Here is a 25,920-nt window from a genome sequence, read left to right on the forward strand (position 1 = left end):
AGTTTGTTACAAAATTCTCCTACTGCATCCTGCACTATATTCTAACCTCACTTGCGCTATTTTATTAAGCCACCATTTTTATTTAATTTTCTTTTTTTTATTATTATTATTATTATTTTTTTTTACCAGCCTCTCCGCTACATAGCGTGGTCATATATCATATCATACACTACGCACATTGCGGAGCTTTGCCGCCATTCCGTCCTGTGCTCTGCGTCTTCTCATTGTCACATGTAGTTATCTGCGACTTACGATGTCACCGCTACGTTTTTATTTTATTTATTTTTTTAAAGTTTTTTTTTTGTTTTGTGCAAATAAAATCGGCCATGTTGCCCCTAACAGCGGCGGTGGCGGTTGTAGTTGCTCAGGTGGCGGTTGCTATGGGTTTGTGTAGTGGGCCCCCCGGGGTGTCCCCATGTATGGGAAGATCAGCGCTCGCCCTTCGCTGGGCTTCACTCGCAGTATCTGTTTAGATTTGTGTCTATATTTAACCAGTCATCGCTTCCCCTCCCCTCCTTCCTCTCTCTCTCCAGTTTTGCCGGACTGGTCTCTCTGGGCAGGGTCCCCTCCGCTCTGGTATCTCGCAGCCTCGGGACGCAGCGAGAGAAGTGACAGGAGGTGAGAACGGAAATTGCAAGAAGTCAACTTTTCAGCCGCAGCCGCTTGGTGACAGCGCAGAAGGGTGTCAGAAGTTTTCTCGCCGCGGCTGAGCCCGGTCTCCTCCTGCGATAGAGGAAATGGAGGTAAAATTTGCGCAGGTTTAGGTAGTTTATGCTTTGATGGGACGCGTGGGACCAGGGGGGGCAGGAAGAGTGATATCGGGGGTTAAACAGTCCACATTTTACTACGTCGCTTATCCAGATGTAGCAGAGATGAATGTGTTCTTTAAGTCTCTTTAGAGCTGCAGGTAACAAGGAATTAACTTTGTTCTGCTTGATCTAAACTCGGCTCTGCTACATGTGTGTAACGTTACAGTGTGTCATACCCAGGGCAGCTGGACGATGTGTGTAACGTTACAGTGTGTAATACCCAGGGCAGCTGGACGATGTGTGTAACGTTACAGTGTGTAATACCCAGGGCAGATGGACGATGTGTGTAACGTTACAGTGTGTCATACCCAGGGCAGATGGACGATGTGTGTAACGTTACAGTGTGTCATACCCAGGGCAGATGGACGATGTGTGTAACGTTACAGTGTGTCATACCCAGGGCAGACAGGCGACGTGTGTAACGTTACAGTGTGTCATACCCAGGGCAGACGGGCGACGTGTGTAACGTTACAGTGTGTAATACCCAGGGCAGACGGGCGATGTGTGTAACGTTACAGTGTGTAATACCCAGGGCAGACGGGCGATGTGTGTAACGTTACAGTGTGTAATACCCAGGGCAGCTGGACGATGTGTGTAACGTTACAGTGTGTAATACCCAGGGCAGACGGGCGATGTGTGTAACGTTACAGTGTGTAATACCCAGGGCAGCTGGACGATGTGTGTAACGTTACAGTGTGTAATACCCAGGGCAGACGGGCGACGTGTGTAACGTTACAGTGTGTAATACCCAGGGCAGCTGGACGATGTGTGTAACGTTACAGTGTGTAATACCCAGGGCAGACGGGCGATGTGTGTAACGTTACAGTGTGTCATACCCAGGGCAGCTGGACGATGTGTGTAACGTTACAGTGTGTAATACCCAGGGCAGACGGGCGATGTGTGTAACGTTCCAGTGTGTAATACCCAGGGCAGCTGGACGATGTGTGTAACGTTACAGTGTGTAATACCCAGGGCAGACGGGCGACGTGTGGGACCTGTTGTTTTGTGGTTGTAGGGGTGTAAAAAGTCTAGAACTTTTAGACTCTGACACTTGGGGTACAGGATAATGACACTTGGGGTACAGGATAACACTTGGGGTACAGGATGATGACACTTGGGGTACAGGATGATGACACTTGGGATAAAGGATGATGACACTTGGGGTACAGGATGATAACACTTGGGGTACAGGATAATTACACTTGGGGTACAGGATGATAACACTTGGGGTACAGGATGATAACACTTGGGGTACAGGATGATGACACTTGGGGTACAGGATGATGACACTTGGGGTACAGGATGATAACACTTCGGGTACAGGATGATAACACTTCGGGTACAGGATGATGACACTTGGGGTACAGGATGATAACACTTGGGGTACAGGATGATGACACTTGGGGTACAGGATGATAACACTTCGGGTACAGGATGATAACACTTGGGGTTACAGGATAATGACACTTGGGGTACAGGATAATGACACTTGGGGTACAGGATGATAACACTTGGGGTACAGGATGATAACACTTCGGGTACAGGATGATAACACTTGGATTACAGGATAATGACACTTGGGGTACAGGATGATAACACTTGGGGTACAGGATAATGACACTTGCTGTACAGGATAATGACACTTGGGGTACAGGATAACACTTGGGGTACAGGATGATGACACTTGGGGTACAGGATGATAACACTTGGGGTACAGGATGATAACACTTGGGGTACAGGATAATGACACTTGGGGTACAGGATGATAACACTTGGGGTACAGGATGATAACACTTGGGGTACAGGATAATGACACTTGGATTACAGGATGATAACACTTGGGGTACAGGATGATAACACTTGGGGTACAGGATAATGACACTTGGATTACAGGATGATAACACTTGGGGTACAGGATAATGACACTTGGGGTACAGGATGATAACACTTGGGGTACAGGATAATGACACTTGGGGTACAGGATAACACTTGGGGTACAGGATAATGACACTTGGGGTACAGGATGATAACACTTGGGGTACAGGATGATAACACTTGGGGTACAGGATGATAACACTCGGGGTACAGGATGATGACACTTGGGGTACAGGATGATAACACTCGTGGTACAGGATGATGACACTCGGGGTACGGGATGATGACACTCGGGGTACGGGATGATGACACTCGGGGTACGGGATGATGACACTCGGGGTACGGGATGATGACACTCGGGGTACGGGATGATGACACTCGGGGTACAGGATGATGACACTCGGGGTACAGGATGATGACACTCGGGGTACAGTATGATAGCACTCGGGGTACAGGATGATAACACTTGGGGTACAGGATAATGACACTTGGGGTACAGGATAATGACACATTGACAGACTAAAAACAATTTCCCACATGTTTTGCTGAATAGATTCCCCTGTGTGAACATCGGGAGGGTCACATGACTGATTTATGAGGGTCACATGACTTTATCTATAGGACCAAACAGGTAAAATCCCAAACATGTGACCTCCGCCGGACTGTGCTGTTCAGCGAGCCATGTGACGCCTCCTGACACCTCACGAGGATCCGGGGCCTTGTTGTTACATTTGTATCCACCAACTTGCAGCTACAATTGTAGTTGTTGGAATTCTGATACAATTTAGGATTCCGACAGATATTTCCCAACCAGGGGGCCTTCAGCTGTTGCAAAACTACAACTCCTACCAGCCGTTGGCTGTTCAGGCATGCTAGGAGTTGTAGTCTTGCAACAGCTGGAGGCGCCCTGTTACAGTACGATGCCCCTTTATAACAGTAGGATCCCTGTGCAGCTGAGGCATCATGGGAGTTGTCATCCAGGAACAGCTGGGACTCTTCGTACTGACCACTGATAAGTACAATCAGGGCCCCGCAGTCATTTTCTAGGAGTCTCCGGTCTTAACACTTCGCCCAGAATAGCAGAGTAACAGGACGGCTCAGCTTCACCCTTGGAACCATTCCTAGAATGTCAACTATTAGTCCTGACCGGGGTAAATGCCTCCGGACAGAAGCGTCCGCCATCTGCGCCTGTACCTGTCCGTACACGAGAGATATGTGAGCTGTCACAGCATATATTGTATACAGGACTATATACTGTACATACTGCCAATTCTGAAAGTATTCATACCCTTCATCACATTGTCTTCTGTTCTCCTTTGGTTTCCCATTATTCTGCCCTCAATCCCCCATAATGACAAAGTGATCACAGAATGTTATAATTCTAATTAATCAATCAGTAACGAAAAACTAGAATCCTCTTCTATAACATGTGACATAAGTATTCATACCCTTTACTCAGTGATGGGCAGTGCCTGGTTTCCTCCAGACATGATGCTGTCCCCACCATGATCACTGTAGGGATGGTATTGGGCAGGTGATGGGCAGTGCCTGGTTTCCCCCAGACATGATGCTGCCCCCACCATGATCACTGTAGGGATGGTATTGGGCAGGTGATGGGCAGTACCTGGTTTCCTCCAGACATGATGCTGCCCCCACCATGATCACTGTAGGGATAGTATTGGGCAGGGGATGGGCAGTGCCTGGTTTCCTCTATACATGATGCTGCCCCCACCATGATCACTGTAGGGATGGTATTGGGCAGGTGATGGGCAGTGCCTGGTTTCCCCCAGACATGAGGCTGCCCCCACCATGATCACTGTAGGGATGGTATTGGGCAGGTGATGGGCAGTGCCTTGTTTCCCCCAGACATGATGCTGCCCCCACCATGATCACTGTAGGGATGGTATTGGGCAGGTGATGGGCAGTGCCTGGTTCCCTCCAGACATGATGCTGCCCCCACCATGATCACTGTAGGGATGGTATTGGGCAGGTGATGGGCAGTGCCTGGTTCCCTCCAGACATGATGCTGCCCCCACCATGATCACTGTAGGGATGGTATTGGGCAGGTGATGGGCAGTGCCTGGTTTCCACCAGACATGATGCTGCCCCCACCATGATCACTGTAGGGATGGTATTGGGCAGGTGATGGGCAGTGCCTAGTTTCCCCCCAGACATGATGCTGTCCCCACCATGATCACTGTAGGGATGGTATTGGGCAGGTGATGGGCACTACCTGGTTTCCCCCAGACATGATGCTGCCCCCACCATGATCACTGTAGGGATGGTATTGGGCAGGTGATGGGCACTACCTGGTTTCCCCCAGACATGATGCTGCCCCCACCATGATCACTGTAGGGATGGTATTGGGCAGGTGATGGGCAGTGCCTAGTTTCCCCCCAGACATGATGCTGTCCCCACCATGATCACTGTAGGGATGGTATTGGGCAGGTGATGGGCAGTGCCTGGTTTCCCCCAGACATGATGCTGCCCCCACCATGATCACTGTAGGGATGGTATTGGGCAGGTGATGGGCAGTGCCTGGTTTCCTCCAGACATGATGCTGCCCCCACCATGATCACTGTAGGGATGGTATTGGGCAGGTGATGGGCAGTGCCTGGTTTCCTCCAGACATGATGCTGCCCCCACCATGATCACTGTAGGGATGGTATTGGGCAGGTGATGGGCAGTGCCTGGTTTCCCCCAGACATGATGCTGCCCCCACCATGATCACTGTAGGGATGGTATTGGGCAGGTGATGGGCAGTGCCTGGTTTCCTCCAGACATGATGCTGCCCCCACCATGATCACTGTAGGGATGGTATTGGGCAGGTGATGGGCAGTACCTGGTTTCCCCCAGACATGATGCTGCCCCCACCATGATCACTGTAGGGATGGTATTGGGCAGGTGATGGGCAGTGCCTGGTTTCCCCCAGACATGATGCTGCCCCCACCATGATCACTATAGGGATGGTATTGGGCAGGTGATGGGCAGTACCTGGTTTCCTCCAGACATGATGCTGCCCCCACCATGATCACTGTAGGGATGGTATTGGGCAGGTGATGGGCAGTACCTGGTTTCCTCCAGACATGATGCTGCCCCCACCATGATCACTGTAGGGATGGTATTGGACAGGTGATGGGCAGTGCCTGGTTTCCCCCAGACATGATGCTGCCCCCACCATGATCACTGTAGGGATGGTATTGGGCAGGTGATGGGCAGTACCTGGTTTCCTCCAGACATGATGCTGCCCCCACCATGATCACTGTAGGGATGGTATTGGACAGGTGATGGGCAGTGCCTGGTTTCCCCCAGACATGATGCTGCCCCCACCATGATCACTGTAGGGATGGTATTGGGCAGGTGATGGGCAGTGTCTGGTTTCCTCCAGACATGATGCTGCCCCCACCATGATCACTGTAGGGATGGTATTGGGCAGGTGATGGGCAGTGCCTGGTTTCCCCCAGACATGATGCTGCCCCCACCATGATCACTGTAGGGATGGTATTGGGCAGGTGATGGGCAGTGCCTGGTTTCCCCCAGACATGATGCTGCCCCCACCATGATCACTGTAGGGATGGTATTGGGCAGGTGATGGGCAGTACCTGGTTTCCTCCAGACATGATGCTGCCCCCACCATGATCACTGTAGGGATGGTATTGGGCAGGTGATGGGCAGTGCCTGGTTTCCTCTATACATGATGCTGCCCCCACCATGATCACTGTAGGGATGGTATTGGGCAGGTGATGGGCAGTGCCTGGTCTCCTCCAGACATGATGCTGCCCCCACCATGATCACTGTAGGGATGGTATTGGGCAGGTGATGGGCAGTGCCTGGTCTCCTCCAGGCATGATGCTGCCCCCACCATGATCACTGTAGGGATGGTATTGGGCAGGTGATGGGCAGTGCCTGGTTTCCTCCAGACATGATGCTGCCCCCACCATGATCACTGTAGGGATGGTATTGGACAGGTGATGGGCAGTGCCTGGTTTCCTCCAGACATGATGCTGTCCCCACCATGATCACTGTAGGGATGGTATTGGGCAGGTGATGGGCAGTGCCTGGTTTCCCCCAGACATGATGCTGCCCCCACCATGATCACTGTAGGGATGGTATTGGGCAGGTGATGGGCAGTGCCTGGTTTCCTCCAGACATGATGCTGCCCCCACCATGATCACTGTAGGGATGGTATTGGGTAGGTGATGGGCAGTGCCTGGTTTCCTCCAGACATGATGCTGCCCCCACCATGATCACTGTAGGGATGGTATTGGACAGGTGATGGGCAGTGCCTGGTTTCCTCCAGACATGATGCTGTCCCCACCATGATCACTGTAGGGATGGTATTGGACAGGTGATGGGCAGTGCCTGGTTTCCTCCAGACATGATGCTGCCCCCACCATGATCACTGTAGGGATGGTATTGGGCAGGTGATGGGCAGTGCCTGGTTTCCCCCAGACATGATGCTGCCCCCACCATGATCACTGTAAGGATGGTATTGGGCAGGTGATGGGCAGTGCCTGGTTTCCTCCAGACATGATGCTGCCCCCACCATGATCACTGTAGGGATGGTATTGGGCAGGTGATGGGCAGTGCCTGGTTTCCCCCAGACATGATGCTGCCCCCACCATGATCACTGTAGGGATGGTATTGGGCAGATGATGGGCAGTGCATAGTTTCCCCCAGACCTGATGCTGCCCCCACCATGATCACTGTAGGGATGGTATTGGGCAGGTGATGGGCAGTGCCTAGTTTCCTCCAGACATGATGCTGCCCCCACCATGATCACTGTAGGGATGGTATTGGGCAGGTGATGGGCAGTGCCTGGTTTCCTCCAGACATGATGCTGCCCCCACCATGATCACTGTAGGGATGGTATTGGGCAGGTGATGGGCAGTGCCTGTTTCCCCCAGACATGATGCTGCCCCCACCATGATCACTGTAGGGATGGTATTGGGCAGGTGATGGGCAGTGCCTGGTTTCCTCCAGACATGATGCTGCCCCCACCATGATCACTGTAGGGATGGTATTGGGCAGGTGATGGGCAGTGCATAGTTTCCCCCAGACCTGATGCTGCCCCCACCATGATCACTGTAGGGATGGTATTGGGCAGGTGATGGGCAGTGCCTGGTTTCCTCCAGACATGATGCTGCCCCCACCATGATCACTCTATGGATGGTATTGGGCAGGTGATGGGCAGTGCCTGGTTTCCCCCAGACATGATGCTGCCCCCACCATGATCACTGTAGGGATGGTATTGGGCAGAAGATGGGCAGTGCCTGGTTTCCCCCAGACATGATGCTGCCCCCACCATGATCACTGTAGGGATGATATTGGACAGGTGATGGGCAGTACCTGGTTTCCCCCAGACATGATGCTGCCCCCACCATGATCACTGTAGGGATGGTATTGGGCAGGTGATGGGCAGTGCCTGGTTTCCTCTATACATGATGCTGCCCCCACCATGATCACTGTAGGGATGGTATTGGGCAAGTGATGGGCAGTGCCTGGTTTCCTCCAGACATGATGCTGCCCCCACCATGATCACTGTAGGGATGGTATTGGGCAGGTGATGGGCAGTGCCTGGTTTCCTCCAGACATGATGCTGTCCCCACCATGATCACTGAAGAGATGGTATTGGGCAGGTGATGGGCAGTGCCTGGTTTCCCCCAGACATGATGCTTCCCCCACCATGATCCCTGTAGGGATGGTATTGGGCAGGTGATGGGCAGTGCCTGGTTTCCCCCAGATATGATGCTGCCCCCACCATGATCACTGTAGGGATGGTATTGGGCAGGTGATGGGCAGTGCTTGGTTTCCCCCAGACATGATGCTGCCCCCACCATGATCACTGTAGAGATGGTATTGGGCAGGTGATGGGCAGTACCTGGTTTCCTCCAGACATGATGCTGCCCCCACCATGATCACTGTAGGGATGGTATTGGGCAGGTGATGGGCAGTGCCTGGTTTCCTCCAGACATGATGCTGCCCCCACCATGATCACTGTAGGGATGGTATTGGGCAGGTGATGGGCAGTGCCTGGTTTCCTCCAGACATGATGCTGCCCCCACCATGATCACTGTAGGGATGGTATTGGACAGGTGATGGGCAGTACCTGGTTTCCTCCAGACATGATGCTGCCCCCACCATGATCACTGTAGGAATGGTATTGGGCAGGTGATGGGCAGTACCTGGTTTCCTCCAGACATGATGCTGCCCCCACCATGATCACTGTAGGGATGGTATTGGGCAGGTGATGGGCAGTGCCTGGTTTCCCCCAGACATGATGCTGTCCCCACCATGATCACTGTAGGGATGGTATTGGGCAGGTGATGGGCAGTGCCTGGTTTCCCCCAGACATGATGCTGCCCCCACCATGATCACTGTAGGGATGGTATTGGGCAGGCGATGGGCAGTGCCTGGTTTCCCCCAGACATGATGCTGTCCCCACCATGATCACTGTAGGGATGGTATTGGACAGGTGATGGGCAGTGCCTGGTCTCCCCCAGACATGATGATAAGAAATGAGGCCAGAAAGTTCAATCTTGGTTTCCTCAGGCTAGAAAATCTTGTTCCTCACAATTTGATCCTTTAGGTTCATTCTCTGTAATCTCCGGCATCTTCCATGTGTTATTACTGAGGAGAAGTTTCTTTCTGCCATAAAGCCCGGATTGTGGAGGCTGCAGTGATGGTTCTGGACCTTCTGGAAGTTTATCCCATCTGTACACAGGATATTTGGAGCTCGACCATAGTGACCTTTGGGTTCTTGGTCTCTTCTCTTACCAAGGCCCTTCTCGCCCCGATTACTTAGTTTGGTGGGGTGGCAGCTCTAGGAGGAGGAGTTGTAGTTTTGCAACATCTGGAGGTCCACAGTTTGGAGACCACTGTCATACATGATAGGTGAGGCCTGCACAATAAGGTGGTGCCTCCAATTTACAGTTCATTGGGTTTTTTCCACCTCTGACATCATGTCTTCCTTCCACATCATGGGCCAGAGAGCGAGAAATAATGGCCCCAGTGTAGTCATGAGATCATCCTCCTGCCTCGTACTGGCTATAACACCGCTACACGAAACAGAACGGAAACTCGAGTCACCTATAAAAACACTATAAAACATCTTTTTTCCCATGGAACGTTTGACATCTTCCAGCCCTAGAGTTGTACCATTTTTAGCAGGTTGTCAGTGTGGTGGCCCAGTACAGGAGTTGCACCCTTGTACCCTTGCTGTCCTGTCTGGCTCTTTGAGAGGAATGCGTTATACAGACGGCACACTCCGGCCGAAATGAATAGAGCATGTGCCACATGTAGCACCCGCTCCTCTCAGAGATTGCGAGGGGTCCCAGAAGTCGGAGCCCCCATGATCAGACACTTATCCCTATTCTGTGGATAGGAGATAAGTTGGTTTTTGTCAGACTCCCCCTTTAATTGCACCATACAGTGCCTAAATAATGCCACCATACTGTGCCTAAATAATGCCACCATACTGTGCCTAAATAAAGTCACCATACTGTGCCTAAATAATGCCACCATACTGTGCCTAAATAATGCCACCACACTGCCTAAATAATGCCACCATACTGTGCCTAAATAATGCCACCATACTGTGCCTAAATAATGCCACCATACTGTTCCTTAATAATGCCACCATACTGTGCCTTAATAATGCCACCATACTGTGCCTAAATAATGTCTCCATACTGTGCCCAAATAATGCCACCATACTGTGCCTAAATAATGTCAACATACTGTGGACAAATAATGCCACCATACTGTGCCTAAATAAAGTCACCATACTGTGCCCAAATAATGCCACCATACTGTGCCTAAATAAAGTCACCATACTGTGCCTTAATAATGCCACCATACTGTGCCTTAATAATGCCACCATACTGTGCCTAAATAATGTCACCATACCGTGTCTAAATAAAGTCACCATACTGTGGACAAATAATGCCACCATACTGTGCCTAAATAATGCCACCATACTGTGCCTAAATAATGCCACCATACTGTGCCTAAATAATGCCACCATACTGTGCCTAAATAATGCCACCAAACTGTGCCTAAATAATGCCACCATACTGTGTCTAAATAATGCCACCATATTGTGTCTAAATAATGCCACCATACTGTCTAAATAAAGTTACCATACTGTGTCTAAATAATGTCACCATACTGTCTCTAAATAATGCCACCATACTGTGCCTAAATAATGTCACCATACTGTGAATAAATAATGCCACCATACTGTGCCTAAATAATGTCACCATACTGTGCCTAAATAATGCTACCATACTGTGCCTAAATAATGCCACCATACTGTGCCTAAATAATGCCACCATACTGTGTCTAAATAATGCCACCATACTGTGTCTAAATAAAGTTACCATACTGTGTCTAAATAATGTCACCATACTGTGTCTAAATAATGTCACCATACTGTGCCTAAATAATGTCACCATACTGTGAATAAATAATGTCACCATACTGTGCCTAAATAATGTCACCATACTGTGCCTAAATAATGCCACCATACTGTGCCTAAATAATGTCACCATACTGTGAATAAATAATGCTACCATACTGTGTCTAAATAATGCCACCATACTGTGCCTAAATAATGCCACCATACTGTGTCTAAATAATGCCACCATACTGTGCCTAAATAATGCCACCATACTGTGTCTAAATAATGCCACCATACTGTGTCTAAATAATGTCAGCATACTGTGTCTAAATAATGTCACCATACTGTGCCTAAATAATGCCACCATAATGTGCCTAAATAATGTCACCATACTGTGAATAAATAATGTCACCATATTGTGCCTAAATAATGTCACCATACTGTGAATAAATAATGTCACCATATTGTGCCTAAATAATGTCACCATACTGTGCCTAAATAATGTCACCATACTGTGCCTAAATAATGTCACCATACTGTGCCTAAATAATGCCACCATACTGTGCCTACATAATGCCACCATACTGTGCCTAAATAATGCCACCATACTGTGTCTAAATAATGCCACCATACTGGGGGAGATTTATCAAAACCTGCCCAAAGGAAAAGTTGCTGAGTTGCCCATAGCAACCAATCAGATCGCTTCTTTCATTTTTAAAGAGGCCTGTGAAAAATGAAAGAAGTGATCTGATTGGTTGCTATGGGCAACTCAGCAACTTTTCCTTTGCACAGGTTTTGATAAATCTCCCCCACTGTGCCTAAATAATGCCACCATACTGTGTCTAAATAATGCCACCATATTGTGAATAAATAATGCCACCATACTGTGTCTAAATAATGCCACCATATTGTGAATAAATAATGCCACCATACTGTGTCTAAATAATGCCACCATACTGTGCCTAAATAATGCCACCATACTGTGCCTTAATAATGCCTACATACTGTGCCTAAATAATGCCACCATACTGTGCCTAAATAATGCCACCATACTGTGCCTAAATAATGCCACCATACTGGGCCTAAATAATGCCACCATACTGGGCCTAAATAATGCCACCATACTGGGCCTAAATAATGCCACCATACTGTGTCTAAATAATGCCACCATACTGGGCCTAAATAATGCCACCATACTGTGCCTAAATAATGCCACCATACTGGGCCTAAATAATGCCACCATACTGGGCCTAAATAATGCCACCATACTGTGTCTAAATAATGCCACCATACTGTGAATAAATAATGTCACCATACTGTGCCTAAATAATACCACCATACTGTGCCTAAATAATGCCACCATACTGTGAATAAATAATGTCACCATACTGTGTCTAAATAATGCCACCATACTGTGAATAAATAATGTCACCATACTGTGCCTAAATAATACCACCATACTGTGCCTAAATAATGCCACCATACTGTGCGTTTTATACAGGCCAAAATTACCTTACAAATAGTACCTGTATAATGCTACCACAAGTACCTACATAATAGTGTCATATAGTGAACACATAACATTACTATACAGTGCTCAAATAATTGTGTCATATAGTACCAAAATTATACCAAATATACCACTATATACAGTAGTTCCAACATAATTATGTTTCAGTGAAAATAGAAGAGTACTATGCAGTGCCAAAATAATTGCGTCATATTGTACCTAAACAATGCTGCCACGCGGTGGCTAAATAGTAGTGCCAAATAGAATTTTAGGAAAATATGCTATGGAATTGGTATTTCCTGGGGAATTCAAAAACATATTATAATGGATATGTCAGGAGAGCCAACAGATTATTTATAAATAATGCCGCCACCCAGTGCCAACAAAATAAAGCGTTACTATATAGTGCCATCAAATACACAAACAATGCTACTACAAGGTGTCTATAAAATATTAACATACTATGATCACATAATAGTACTATATAGTGTCCAAATAACAATGCCATACAGCAGTGTTTCCCAACCAGGGTGCCTCCAGCTGTTGCAAAACTACAACTCCCAGCATGCCCGGACAGCCTTAGGCTGTCCGGGCATGCTGGGAGTTGTAGTTTTGCAACAGCTGGAGGCACCCTGATTGGGAAACACTGCCATACAGTACCCAAATAATACAGTGCCTATTTAAAGGGGTACTCCGGTGGAAAACTTAATTTTTTTTTTTTTATGACTTCTACTAAAAAAATCTTTACCCTTCCAGTACTTTTTAGCAGCTGTATGCTACAGAGGAAATTCTATTCTTTTTGGATTTCTTTTTTGTCTTGTCCACAGTGCTCTCTGCTGACACCTGATGTCCGTATCAGGAACTGTCCAGAGCAGGATAGGTTTGCTATGAGGATTTTCTCCTGCTCTGGACAGTTCCTGATACGGGCATCAGGTGTCAGCAGAGAGCACTGTGGACAAGACAAAAAAGAAATTCAAAAAGAATAGAATTTCCTCTGTAGCATACAGCTGCTAATAAGTACTGGAAGGGTAAAGATTTTTTTTTAATAGAAGTAATTTACAAATCTGTTAAACGTTCTGGCACCAGTCGATTTAAAGGGGTACTCCGGTGGAAAACCTTTTTTTTTTTTTTTTTTTTTTTTAAATCAACTGGTGCCAGAAAGTTAAACAGATTTGTAAAAATCCTTCCAGTACTTATTAGCTGCTGAATACTACAGAGAAAATTCTTTTCTTTTTGGAACACAGAGCTCTCTGCTGACATCACGAGCACAGTGCTCTCTGCTGACATCTCTGTCCATTTTAGGAACTGTCCAGAGCAGAATATGTTTGCTATGGGGATTTTCTCCTACTGTGGACAGTTCTTAAAATGGACAGAGATGTCAGCAGAGAGCACTGTGCTCGTGATGTCAGCAGAGAGCTCTGTGTTCCAAAAAGAAAATAATTTCCTCTGTAGTATTCAGCAGCTAATAAGTACTGGAAGGATTAAAGGGGTACTCCGGTGAAAACCTTTTTTCTTTTAAATCAACTGGTGGCAGTTAAAGTTAAACCTATTTGTAAATTACTTCTATTAAAAAAAAATCTTAATCCTTCCAGTACTTATTAGCTGCTGAATGCTACAGAGGAAATTCCTTTATTTTTTGAACACTGATGACATCACGACAGTGCTGTCTGCTGACATCTCTGTCCATTTTAGCAACCGTGCATAGCAGATGTATGCTAAGGGCAGCATGGTGGCTCAGTGGTTAGCACTGCTGCCTTGCAGTGCTGGGGGACTTGGGTTCAAATCCCACTAAGGACAACAATAAATAAAGCATTATTATTATAATAACGTCAGCAGAGAGAACTGTGCTCGTGATGTCATCAGAGAGCATTCCAAAAAGAAAAGAATTTCCTCTGTAGTAATCAGCAGCTAATAAGTACAGGAAGGATTAAGATTTTTTAAGTAATTTACAAATATGTTTAACTTTCTGGCACCAGTTGATTTAAAAAAAAAAAAAAATCCTTTTCCACCGGAGTACCCCTTTAAAGTAACAGAGTGGAGGGAACAGGGATGCAGACACTGTTTGCACGTATGGCCCTATTATTACTTTACCCCAAGGCAACATGTTGACCTGACATGGACAGCGCCCCCTCCGGGGTATGATGGGTCGGAGTGAGATGTGTATATTGACATATAGTGTATCCACTCCTCCAGCCCATTGACATGTGTATCTGACTTTTCCGGCTTAGCTTCATTCCACCGCTAAGACGAATCCATGACTTGGCACCATTTGGCGGTATAACAGCCAGACACCGGCTATTAATACAACTGCAGATGTGATCCCCGCTTATCTGCTGTCATAGAACGTATGAAACTTCTTTGTAAAACCTGAACTTTTGCAGCAGATTATACCAATTTCAGTGTTTCAAAACCGGGGTGCCTCCAGCTGTTGCAAAACTACAACTCCCAGCATGCCCGGACAGCCTTCGGCTGTCCGGGCATGCTGGGAGTTGTAGTTTTGCAACAGATGGAGGCACCCTAGTTGGGAAAACACTGGTCTAAGTGCATCAACTGGTGCCAGAAAGTTAAACAGATTTGTAAATTACTTCTATTAAAAAAATCTTAATCCTTCCAATACTTATCAGCTGCTGTATGTTCCACAGGAAGTTCTTTTCTTTTTGGATTTCCTTTCTGTCTGACCACAGTGCTCTCTGCTGACACCTCTGTCCATATCAGGAACTGAATAGCAAACCTATTTTACTTTAGACAGTTCCTGATATGGACAGAGGTGTCAGCAGAGAGCGCTGTGGTCAGACAGAAAGGAAATTCAAAAAGAGAACGACTTCCTGTGGAGCATATAGCAGCTGATAAGTGCTGGAAGGATTAAGATTTTTAAATAGAAGTAATTTACAAATCTGTTTAACTTTCTGGCATCAGTTGACTTAAAGAAAATTTTTTCCAGCGGAGTACCCCTTTAAGACAGGATCCCAAATAATCCCGGGGGGGGGGGGGGGGGAGTTTATAGCTTATTATTATACCGCCCCATAAGCATCAGTGAGAGGGGGAGGGGGGCTGTGGGAAAAGGGAGAGAGAGATAGTAAAGGCGTATAGTATATGACCGTATATGGCAGGCATATAGCGTATAGGGGTCATCCATCTGTGTCCATATTATTTCCTGCATTACTGGGTAACCTCACAGCATCGTCCTCTATAACCAGAGGCTATGTTATAGCGGTGGAGTGCACCATGGGGGCTTTACACAATAACCAACCTGCAGGATTTATTAACCTTATAGAACTGTATTGAATCACTTTACAGGAACCTATAATAAAACACAACATGCAGTAATATTCCTGTATATAGGAGCAGTATTATAGTAGTTATATTCTTGTATATAGGAGCAGTATTATAGTAGTTGTATTCTTGTATATAGGAGCAGAATTATAGTAGTTATATTCTTGTATATAGGAGCAGTATTATAGTAGTTATATTCTTGTATATAGGGGGCAGTATTATAGTAGATATATTCTTGTATATAGCAGCAGTATTATAGTAGTTATATTCTTGTATATAGGGGGCAGTATTATAGTAGTTATATTCTTGTATATAGGAGCAGTATTATAGTAGTTATATTCTTGTATATAGGAGCAGTATTATAGTAGTTATATTCTTGTATATAGGAGCAGTATTATAGTAGTTATATTCTTGTATATAGGAGCAGTATTATAGTAGTTATATTCTTGTATATAGGGGGCAGTATTATAGTAGTTATATTCTTGTATATAGGAGCAGTATTATAGTAGTTATATTCTTGTATATAGGAGCAGTATTATAGTAGTTATATTCTTGTATATAGCAGCAGTATTATAGTAGTTATATTCTTGTATATAGGAGCAGTATTATAGTAGTTATATTCTTGTATATAGGAGCAGTATTATAGTAGTTATATTCTTGTATATAGGAGCAGTATTATAGTAGTTATATTCTTGTATATAGGAGCAGTATTATAGTAGTAATATTCTTGTATATAGGAGGCAGTATTATAGTAGTTACATTCTTGTATATAGGAGCAGTATTATAGTAGTAATATTCTTGTATATAGGAGGCAGTATTATAGTAGTTATATTCTTGTATATAGGAGCAGTATTATAGTAGTTATATTCTTGTATATAGGAGACAGTATTATAGTAGTTATTTTCTTGTATATAGGAGCAGTATTATAGTAGTTATATTCTTGTATATAGGGAGCAGTATTATAGTAGTTATATTCTTGTATATAGGAGGCAGTATTATAGTAGTTATATTATTGTATATAGGAGCAGTATTATAGTAGTTATATTCTTGTATATAGCAGCAGTATTATAGTAGTTATATTCTTGTATATAGGAGCAGTATTATAGTAGTTATATTCTTGTATATAGGAGACAGTATTATAGTAGTTATATTCTTGTATATAGGGAGCAGTATTATAGTAGTTATATTCTTGTATATAGGAGACAGTATTATAGTAGTTATATTCTTGTATATAGGAGGCAGTATTATAGTAGTTATATTATTGTATATAGGAGCAGTATTATAGTAGTTATATTCTTGTATATAGCAGCAGTATTATAGTAGTTATATTCTTGTATATAGGAGCAGTATTATAGAAGTTATATTCTTGTATATAGGAGGCAGTATTATAGTAGTTATATTTTTGTATATAGGAGCAGTATTATAGTAGTTATATTCTTGTATATAGGAGCAGTATTATAGTAGTTATATTCTTGAATATAGGAGGCAGTATTATAGTAGTTATATTCTTGTATATAAGAGCAGTATTATAGTAGTTATATTCTTGTATATAGGAGACAGTATTATAGTAGTTATATTCTTGTATATAGGAGCAGTATTATAGTAGTTATATTCTTGTATATAGGAGCAGTATTATAGTAGTTATATTCTTGTATATAGGAGCAGTATTATAGTAGTTATATTCTTGTATATAAGAGCAGTATTATAGTAGTTATATTCTTGTATATAGGAGACAGTATTATAGTAATTATATTTTATTAATGGATGTTGGTACATGACGTTTAGAGGGACATACACTTTGTTCCTGTTGGTACATTGCCTTATCTGTGTTGCAGTAAATAGTTGGCTCTGTACACAATGTGCTCAGGAACTTGTGAAATGAAGGTTCTACTTGCAGTATTCTACATTGTGACTTCTGATCACCTGGCTCACATACAGGGCCATAGGCCACAAAGCTGTACGGATATTTGTGTATACAATGAAGTGCTAGAGTACAGTAGATGTTATTTTATTACAATATGGCTGAAATTACAGGCGAGGAAGATAGAAAGCGAAGGTGTATGTTGCACGAAATCAGTTACGTGTCTAAGTGGGACAAACACGTTTCCTGTGGTTAACATCAATGGGCGGACAACACAGAGGTCAATGGAGAGGAGGGAGTGAAGAAACACCTGACTACAGGAACAGACTACAATGAAGTGCATAGGTCTGCATGGGAGCTGCATACACAAAACGATAGTTTTTTTTTTTTTTCAAACATATTCACACCCTTAGTGGTATTTCGGTGGAAATTTTTTTTTTCTAATCCACTGATGCCAGAAAGTTAAACAGATTTGCAAATCACTTCTATTTAAAAATCTTAATCCTTCCAGTACATATCAGCTGTTGTATGCTCCACAGGAAGTTGTGTAGTTCTTTTCAGTCTGACCACAGTGCTCTCTGCTGCCACCTCTGTCCATGTCAGGAATTGTCCAGAGTAGAAGCAAATCCCCATAGCAAACCTCTCCAGCTCCGGACAGTTCCTGACATGGACAGAGGTGTCAGCAGAGAGCACTGTGGTCAGACTGGAAAGAACTATACAACTTCCTCTGGAGCATACAGCAGCTGATAAGTACTGGAAGGATTAAGATTTTTTAAATAGAAGTCATTTACAAATCTGTAACAAAAATATTTACCCAAAACCTCAAGGAGAGTCTATGTATGAATTTAAGATAATTAATAGAACAGGCCGTGCTTCAATTAACAATTGTGTTTATTACAATATCACAATTAATAATAAAAATAGTAGTAATATTAAGGAGATCCCCTCACAGGGCCCTATGGGGGGGATCTAAATGTACAATAAAAAATGTAATAAAATAATTACTGATGACACTGATGTGCGTTCACTTGGTAGATATAAATATATCTGAATGAATAATTCCTACTGAAGAAAGGGTCGACGTTCAAGTACCCTGAAACGCGTCAAGGTGATTGATGCCACCTATGTGTGCGCTATTTCGTTCCAACTCCTAATCCGGCAGTTGCAGTTACCTCTCAGATGATCCATATGCGGCCATCATTTACGGCTCCTGCTCCATCGCTATTCCAGTGAAGCCGCTGTTACCACAGAGTATCCAGTGACGTCACACGCTGATTCTGACTCATGCTGGAGTCCTAAACACTCAGAGCTGCCAGCCTGCTTTGTTCACAGCCAAACAGGCTGTGAACAAAGCAGGCTGGCAGCTCTGAGTGTTCTCCTTGGTGAACAAAGCAGACTGGCATCTCGTAGTGTTTAGGACTCCAGCATGAGTCTGAAATGCTTGCTGCCAGGATTGGTAGGGAGACCCCTAGTGGTCATTTCTTCAAAGTGGAAAAAATAAATAGAAAGAAGCATATTTTTTAATAATATCCAATTGTGAAGTTATTCTGCATACATTAATCTATAATATATCAAAAGTTTTTTTTGGATGAGAGGTACCCTTTAACTATTTCCATCACCTTGGGTATAGGTGATATAATTGGGTAGCCCAGGTCGTATGGTTATTTGATTGACAAGAGCCTCTCCAAACCCACATTGTAGCATATACAATAGGTCCGTTGCTGTTCGGACCAGCTGCCATCACCACCGGCAACATCCAATCTCCACATCTTTAGTCAGCGCAGACAACTATTAGCGCTCACAGCCTATAGACTTTTATCTACTCTGCTGGAACTATTAATACAGTGGTCCCTCAAGTTACAATATTAATTGGTTCCGGGACGACCATTGTATGTTGAAACCATTGTATGTTGAGACCAGAACTCTATGGAAACCTGGTAATTGGTTCTGAAGATACCAAAATGTCATCCAAACATAGAAAAAAGTGAGGATTAAAGAAAAATAAGTAGATAACTAATATAGATAAAGCAAATCCTTCCATATAAAAGTAAGAAAGATCTGCTGGGAGCTGTAGTCACTGTCTCCAGGGAGACTCCAGCTGTTGCAAAACTACAACTCCCAGCATGCCCGGACAGCCAAAGGCTGTCCGGGCATGCTGGGAGTTGTAGTTTTGCAACAGCTGGGGGCACCCTGCTTGGGAAACACTGGTCTATGTAGAGGACAGGAGCTTCTTCAGGGTCCTGTACAGAACACACAATGTCCTAAAAAAGTAACAAGGAGTCGCCCTCACCTGGTGTCCAAAGGAGCAGGTAACCCTGGCACAGGTAAAGAGTACAGAACATGTAATAGCTCCCTGTACTGTAGGGGGCGCTACTAGACATCAGTCAGTGCATACACTTCAGTAATACAGGTAGAGGACAGAACATGTAATACCTCCCTGTACTGTAGGGGGCGCTACCAGACACCAGTCAGTGCATACACTTCAGTAATACAGGTAAAGAGTACAGAACATGTAATACCTCCCTGTACTGTAGGGGGCGTTACCAGACACCAGTCAGTGCATGCACTTCAGTAATACAGGTAAAGAGTACAGAACATGTAATACCTCCCTGTACTGTAGGGGGGCGCTACCAGACACCAGTCACTGCATACGCTTCAGTAATACAGGTAAAGAGTAGTACCGAACATGTAATACCTCCCTGTACTGTAGGGGGCGCTACCAGACACCAGTCAGTGCATACACTTCAGTAATACAGGTAAAGAGTACAGAACATGTAATACCTTCCTGTACTGTAGGGGGCGCTACCAGACATCAGTCAGTGCATGCACTTCAGTAATACAGGTAAAGAGTACAGAACATGTAATACCTCCCTGTACTGTAAGGGGCGCTACCAGACGCCAGTCAGTGCATACACTTCAGTAATACAGGTAAAGAGTACAGAACATGTAATACCTCCCTGTACTGTAGGGGGCGCTACCAGACATCAGTCAGTGCATGCACTTCAGTAATACAGGTAAAGAGTACAGAACATGTAATACCTCCCTGTACTGTAAGGGGCGCTACCAGACGCCAGTCAGTGCATACACTTCAGTAATACAGGGGTTTTACCAATGAATGTCCATTCTGATTGGTCGGTTCTTCCGGCCATTGACACGTTTCACAGATCTGGACTGTCTGTAGCATTGTATGTTGAGTCTGGTTTCAGGTTACAATGGTCCAGAAAAGACCATTGTATGTTGAAACTATTGTATGTTGAGGCCATTGTAAGTTGAGGGATCACTGTACTGCTTTGTTCAGAGGATACCGCAACTCTGCCACACTTCTTATACTAGAGGACAATACTGTTACATTGTTTCTTATTAACTGCCATCGATTCTCATTGAGAAATAACCTTGATACATTACTATACATCACTCTATAGAGAACCATTTATTGTCAGATATATTTATATCTACCAAGTCAACGCACATCAGTGTCGTCAGCAATTATTTTATTACATTTTTTTATTGTACATTTAGATCCCCCCATAGGGCCCTGTGAGGGGATTAGAGACGAGCGAACTTACAGTAAATTCGATTCGTCACGAACTTCTCGGCTCGGCGGTTGATGGCTTTATCCTGCATAAATTAGTTCAGCTTTCCGGTGCTCCCGTGGGCTGGAAAAGCTGGATACAATCCTGGGAGACTCTTTCCTAGGACTGTATCCGCCTTTTCCAGCCCACCGGAGCACTGGAAAGCTGAACTAATTTATGCAGGAAAAGTCATCAACCGCCGAGCCGAGAAGTTCGTGACGAATCGAATTTACTGTAAGTTCGCTCATCTCTCGAGGGGATCTTCTTAATATTACTACTTATTTTTTTACTATTAATGTGATATTGTAATAAACACAACTGTTAATTGAAGCACGGTCTGTCCTATTAATTATCTTAAATTCATCCATACACTCTCCTTGAGGTTTTGGGTAAATATTTTTGCTACTGAATTCCTTCTTTATACACCTAGGGTATACCGCATTTTTCTTATACGGCGAATACACCCCTATCGCGGCGGTCCCTGTGGTCATCAACGGCCGGGACCTGCGGCTAATACAGGACATCACCGATCGCGGTGATGCCCTGTATTAACCCTTCAGACGCGGCGATCGAAGCTGACCGCCGCGTCTGAAGAGAAAGTGACACTAACCCAGCTGTTCAGTCGGGCTGTTCGGGACCACCGCGATTTCACCGCCGCGGTCCCGAACAGCCCGACTGAACAGCCGGGTTAGTGCTTACAGGACACCGGGAGGGACCTTACCTGCCTCCTCGGTGTCTTCTCCGTTCAGGGATCCCCTGTATGGCCGGCGCTCTCCTTCCTCGTCATCACGTCGTCGCGTACGTGCGTCGGCGTGCGTAACGACGTGATGTCGGCGACGGAGAGCGAGGATACCCGGCCGGCAGCAGAGACGTTCTGGAGCAACGGGAACACGGCGACAGCGATGGAGCGACATCCAGGGCAGCGGTGACGGGTCCGGAGCGGCGGGGACACGTGAGTATTACCTCCTATGCAGTGGTCTTCAATCTGCGGACCTCCAGATGTTGCAAAACTACAACTCCCAGCATGCCCGGACAGCCAACGGCTGTCCGGGCATGCTGGGAGTTGTAGTTTTGCAACATCTGGAGGTCCGCAGATTGTAGACCACTATTGGGTTCAAAATCTTTATGTTTTTTAGATTTTGCACCTATAAATTGGGTGCTTCTTATACACCGATGCGTCCTATAGGGCGAAAAATACGGTAGGTGCTCACCCAATCTAACCTCGGACTAGTGTACTTACTGTGAGCTGCACTGTAACCTTTGTCTTTGTGAGCTGCACTGTAACCTTTGTCTTTTCTATAATTTAAAAATCTGTTTAACTTTCTGGCACCAGTTGATTAAAAAAACAACAACATAGTTTTCCACCGGAGTACCCCTTTGAAAGGATGGCATAATTCACTTTTTCGAGGAAGATATCTGACTTGTTGCCAATACATTCACATATTTGGGACCATAATAGATGCTCTAACATAACCCGGCAGGTGAAAGTGTCTCAGTGTTGGTCCTCCTATGTGTGCTCCATATGGCGGTATTATATGGTCATGGCAGTGTTTCCCAACCAGGGTGCCTCCAGCTGTTGCAAAACTACAAGGTCAAAGGCTGTCCGGGCATGCTGGAGTTGTAGTTTTGCAACTGCTGGAGGCATCTTGGTTAGGAAATACGGGGTCACTGTATAGTGGTATTCCATATATTTATGTTTTTCCTGTTCTTTTGGATAGTGTATTGTAAAAAAAGTTATTTCAGACTCGCCGGCCCAGCAGCGCAATGCTCCTGGAACGAATTCTAGATATTGGCAAATGTATTTAGGCATAACACTGTACAGGCTGTGCCTCCGAAACAACACTGGATATCGTTACAATAATGCCATTAGGGAATTACTCTTGTTTTTATTATGACGTCCTGTTTACAGACTGTACTGTCCTCTGCGCTACTGGCAATGGATCCGTATTTACACAGATATGAGGAGAATTCATATGGGGCATGAGGGGGGCATTATCACCTGCTATAAATGTATCTTCTGGACAGGAATATTATAATACTGCTCCTACATACAAGAATATAACTGCTATAATACTGCCTCCTATATACAAGAATATAACTACTATAATACTGCTCCTATATACAAGAATATAACTACTATAATACTGTCCTATATACAAGAATATAACTACAATAATACTGCTCCTATATACAAGAATATAACTACTATAATACTGCTCCTATATACAAGAATATAACTACTATAATACTGCTCCTATATACAAGAATATAACTACTATAATACTGTTCCTATATACAAGAACATAACTACTATAATACTGCCCCTATATACAAGAATATACCTACTATAATACTGCTCCTATATACAAGAATATAACTACTATAATACTGCCTCCTATATACAAGAATATACCTACTATAATACTGCCTCCTATATACAAGAATATAACTACTATAAATGTAATAAAGAGAGGAGCACCAGGCACTGTCTACTCGGCTGTAAGTCAGGTTGTCCTGTCCGGACTATCCGGGGTAAGTAACCTGCTGCACTAGGTGCTGTGGGGAGCGTCTACGTCTGGTAAAGAGCAAAGTCTTTCATACAATATCAAATAGAAATGAAGATAGACGGACGACTCACCCAGGTAGCAAAATATTCTTCTTTATTCCGAGCTTGCAGCATAAAATAACAGCAGGTACAGGGGGGTCTGTCAGCAGAATGCAGCCCTGCATTCCTGCTGACAGACCCCCCTGTACCTGCTGTTATTTTATGCTACAAGCTCGGAATAAAGAAGATAATTTTGCTACCTGGGTGAGTCGTCCGTCTATCTTCATTTCTATTTGAAATTGTATAACTACTATAATACTGCTTCTATATACAAGAATATAACTACTATAATACTGCCTCCTATATACAAGAATATAACTACTATAATACTGCTCCTATATACAAGAATATAACTACTATAATACAGCTCCTATATACAAGAATATAACTACTATAATACTGCTCCTATATACAAGAATATAACTACTATAATACTGCCTCCTATATACAAGAATATAACTACTATAATACTGCTCCTATATACAAGAATATAACTACTATAATACTGCTCCTATATATAAGAATATAACTACTATAATACTGCCTCCTATATACAAGAATATAACTACTATAATACTGCTCCTATATACAAGAATATAAATACTATAATACTGCTCCTATATACAAGAATATAACTACTATAATACTGCTCCTATATACAATAATATAACTATTATAATACTGCCTCCTATATACAAGAATATAACTATTATAATACTGCCTCCTATATACAAGAATATAACTACTATAATACTGCTCCTATATACAAGAATATAACTACTATAATACTGCTCCTATATACAAGAATATAACTACTATAATACTGCCCCTATATACAAGAATATAACTACTATAATACGGCTCCTATGTACATCTGGGATTGATCATAACGTATCAGGCACATTGTGTACGTCACTACTGCTCCTGGGGTCGTCATTCGGTAGAATGAGATATTCCCAGCGATCTGTGCTCAGTGTTATGATGTGGCGGTTTTATAGGTGTAGTTAGGCCTCGTTCCTGTTGGCTCTATGACATCTTTCCTTCTGTAGACACAGAACAGATGGGGCCGGGAGCGCTGTATCCCTGTAATTGGGATTTACCAGACGCGTTCTTGCTCTGTGTTTACTAGCGGGATCCAGACTGTTGTAATATTATCGTCTCCATGATGCAGCGTTCACTTCCGACACTTCAGGACAAGGATGAGAGTTATATTAAAACTTCCTGTAATGTGATGTAATAGGACGTCAAGAGCCTGCGGTATTATGTGCGATCGGACGCTATAACGCAATGACCAGAAAGCGAGAACGTTGCGAAATTCAGCAACAATACCGTAGGCACCACTGGATATTGCCGGACACTTTACATTCTAATTCTCAGAACGGTTAGATTTATACATTGTATCTATTTAGAAAAGTGGTCTCAAACTGCAGCCCTCCAGATGTTGCAAAACTTCAACTCCCAGCATGCCCGGACAGCCAACGGCTGTCCGGGCATGCTGGGAGTTGAAGTTTTGCAACATCTGGAGGGCCGCATTTTGAGACCACTGATTTAGCAGAAGGTAAATAAACAAGACGTCAAATGGATACAATGTAACAAACCTTCCTGAGAAAGCTGATCATTCTTTGCCTATTATAGTCTGTCCCAACCAGTGTGCCTCCAGCTGTTGCAAAACTATACCTCCCAGCATGCCCGGACACAATACTCGTATTAGATGTGTTTAGGAAGCTGAACACATTGCTTTCATAGCATTCAGCTTCCCTGATTATAAGTTGTGTATTAAAGTGTGTCCCAACCAGTGTGCCTCCAGCTGTTGCAAAACTACACCTCCCAGCATGCCCGGACACAATACTCGTATTAGATGTGTTTAGGAAGCTGAACACATTGCTTTCATAGCATTCAGCTTCCCTGATTATAAGTTGTGTATTAAAGTGTGTCCCAACCAGTGTGCCTCCAGCTGTTGCAAAACTACAACTCCCAGCATGCCCGGACAGCCAACGTCTATCCTGGCATGCTG

General features: G+C 44.4%; 1 protein-coding gene across 1 annotated transcript in view; it reads left to right on the forward strand.

Moving 5' to 3' along the window:
* Positions 1-548: 548 nt before the first annotated feature.
* RCSD1 (RCSD domain containing 1) overlaps positions 549-25,920 on the forward strand; it is a 75,803-nt gene continuing 50,431 nt past the window's right edge. Inside the window, exon 1 of the mRNA XM_056560941.1 lies at positions 549-743. Coding sequence (XP_056416916.1) covers positions 738-743 — 6 coding nt within the window. The 5' untranslated portion in view covers positions 549-737. The remainder of the gene's footprint in view (positions 744-25,920) is intronic.

This window comes from Hyla sarda, chromosome 2 (assembly GCF_029499605.1).
Source record: "Hyla sarda isolate aHylSar1 chromosome 2, aHylSar1.hap1, whole genome shotgun sequence".
NCBI classification, from domain to species: domain Eukaryota; kingdom Metazoa; phylum Chordata; class Amphibia; order Anura; family Hylidae; genus Hyla; species Hyla sarda.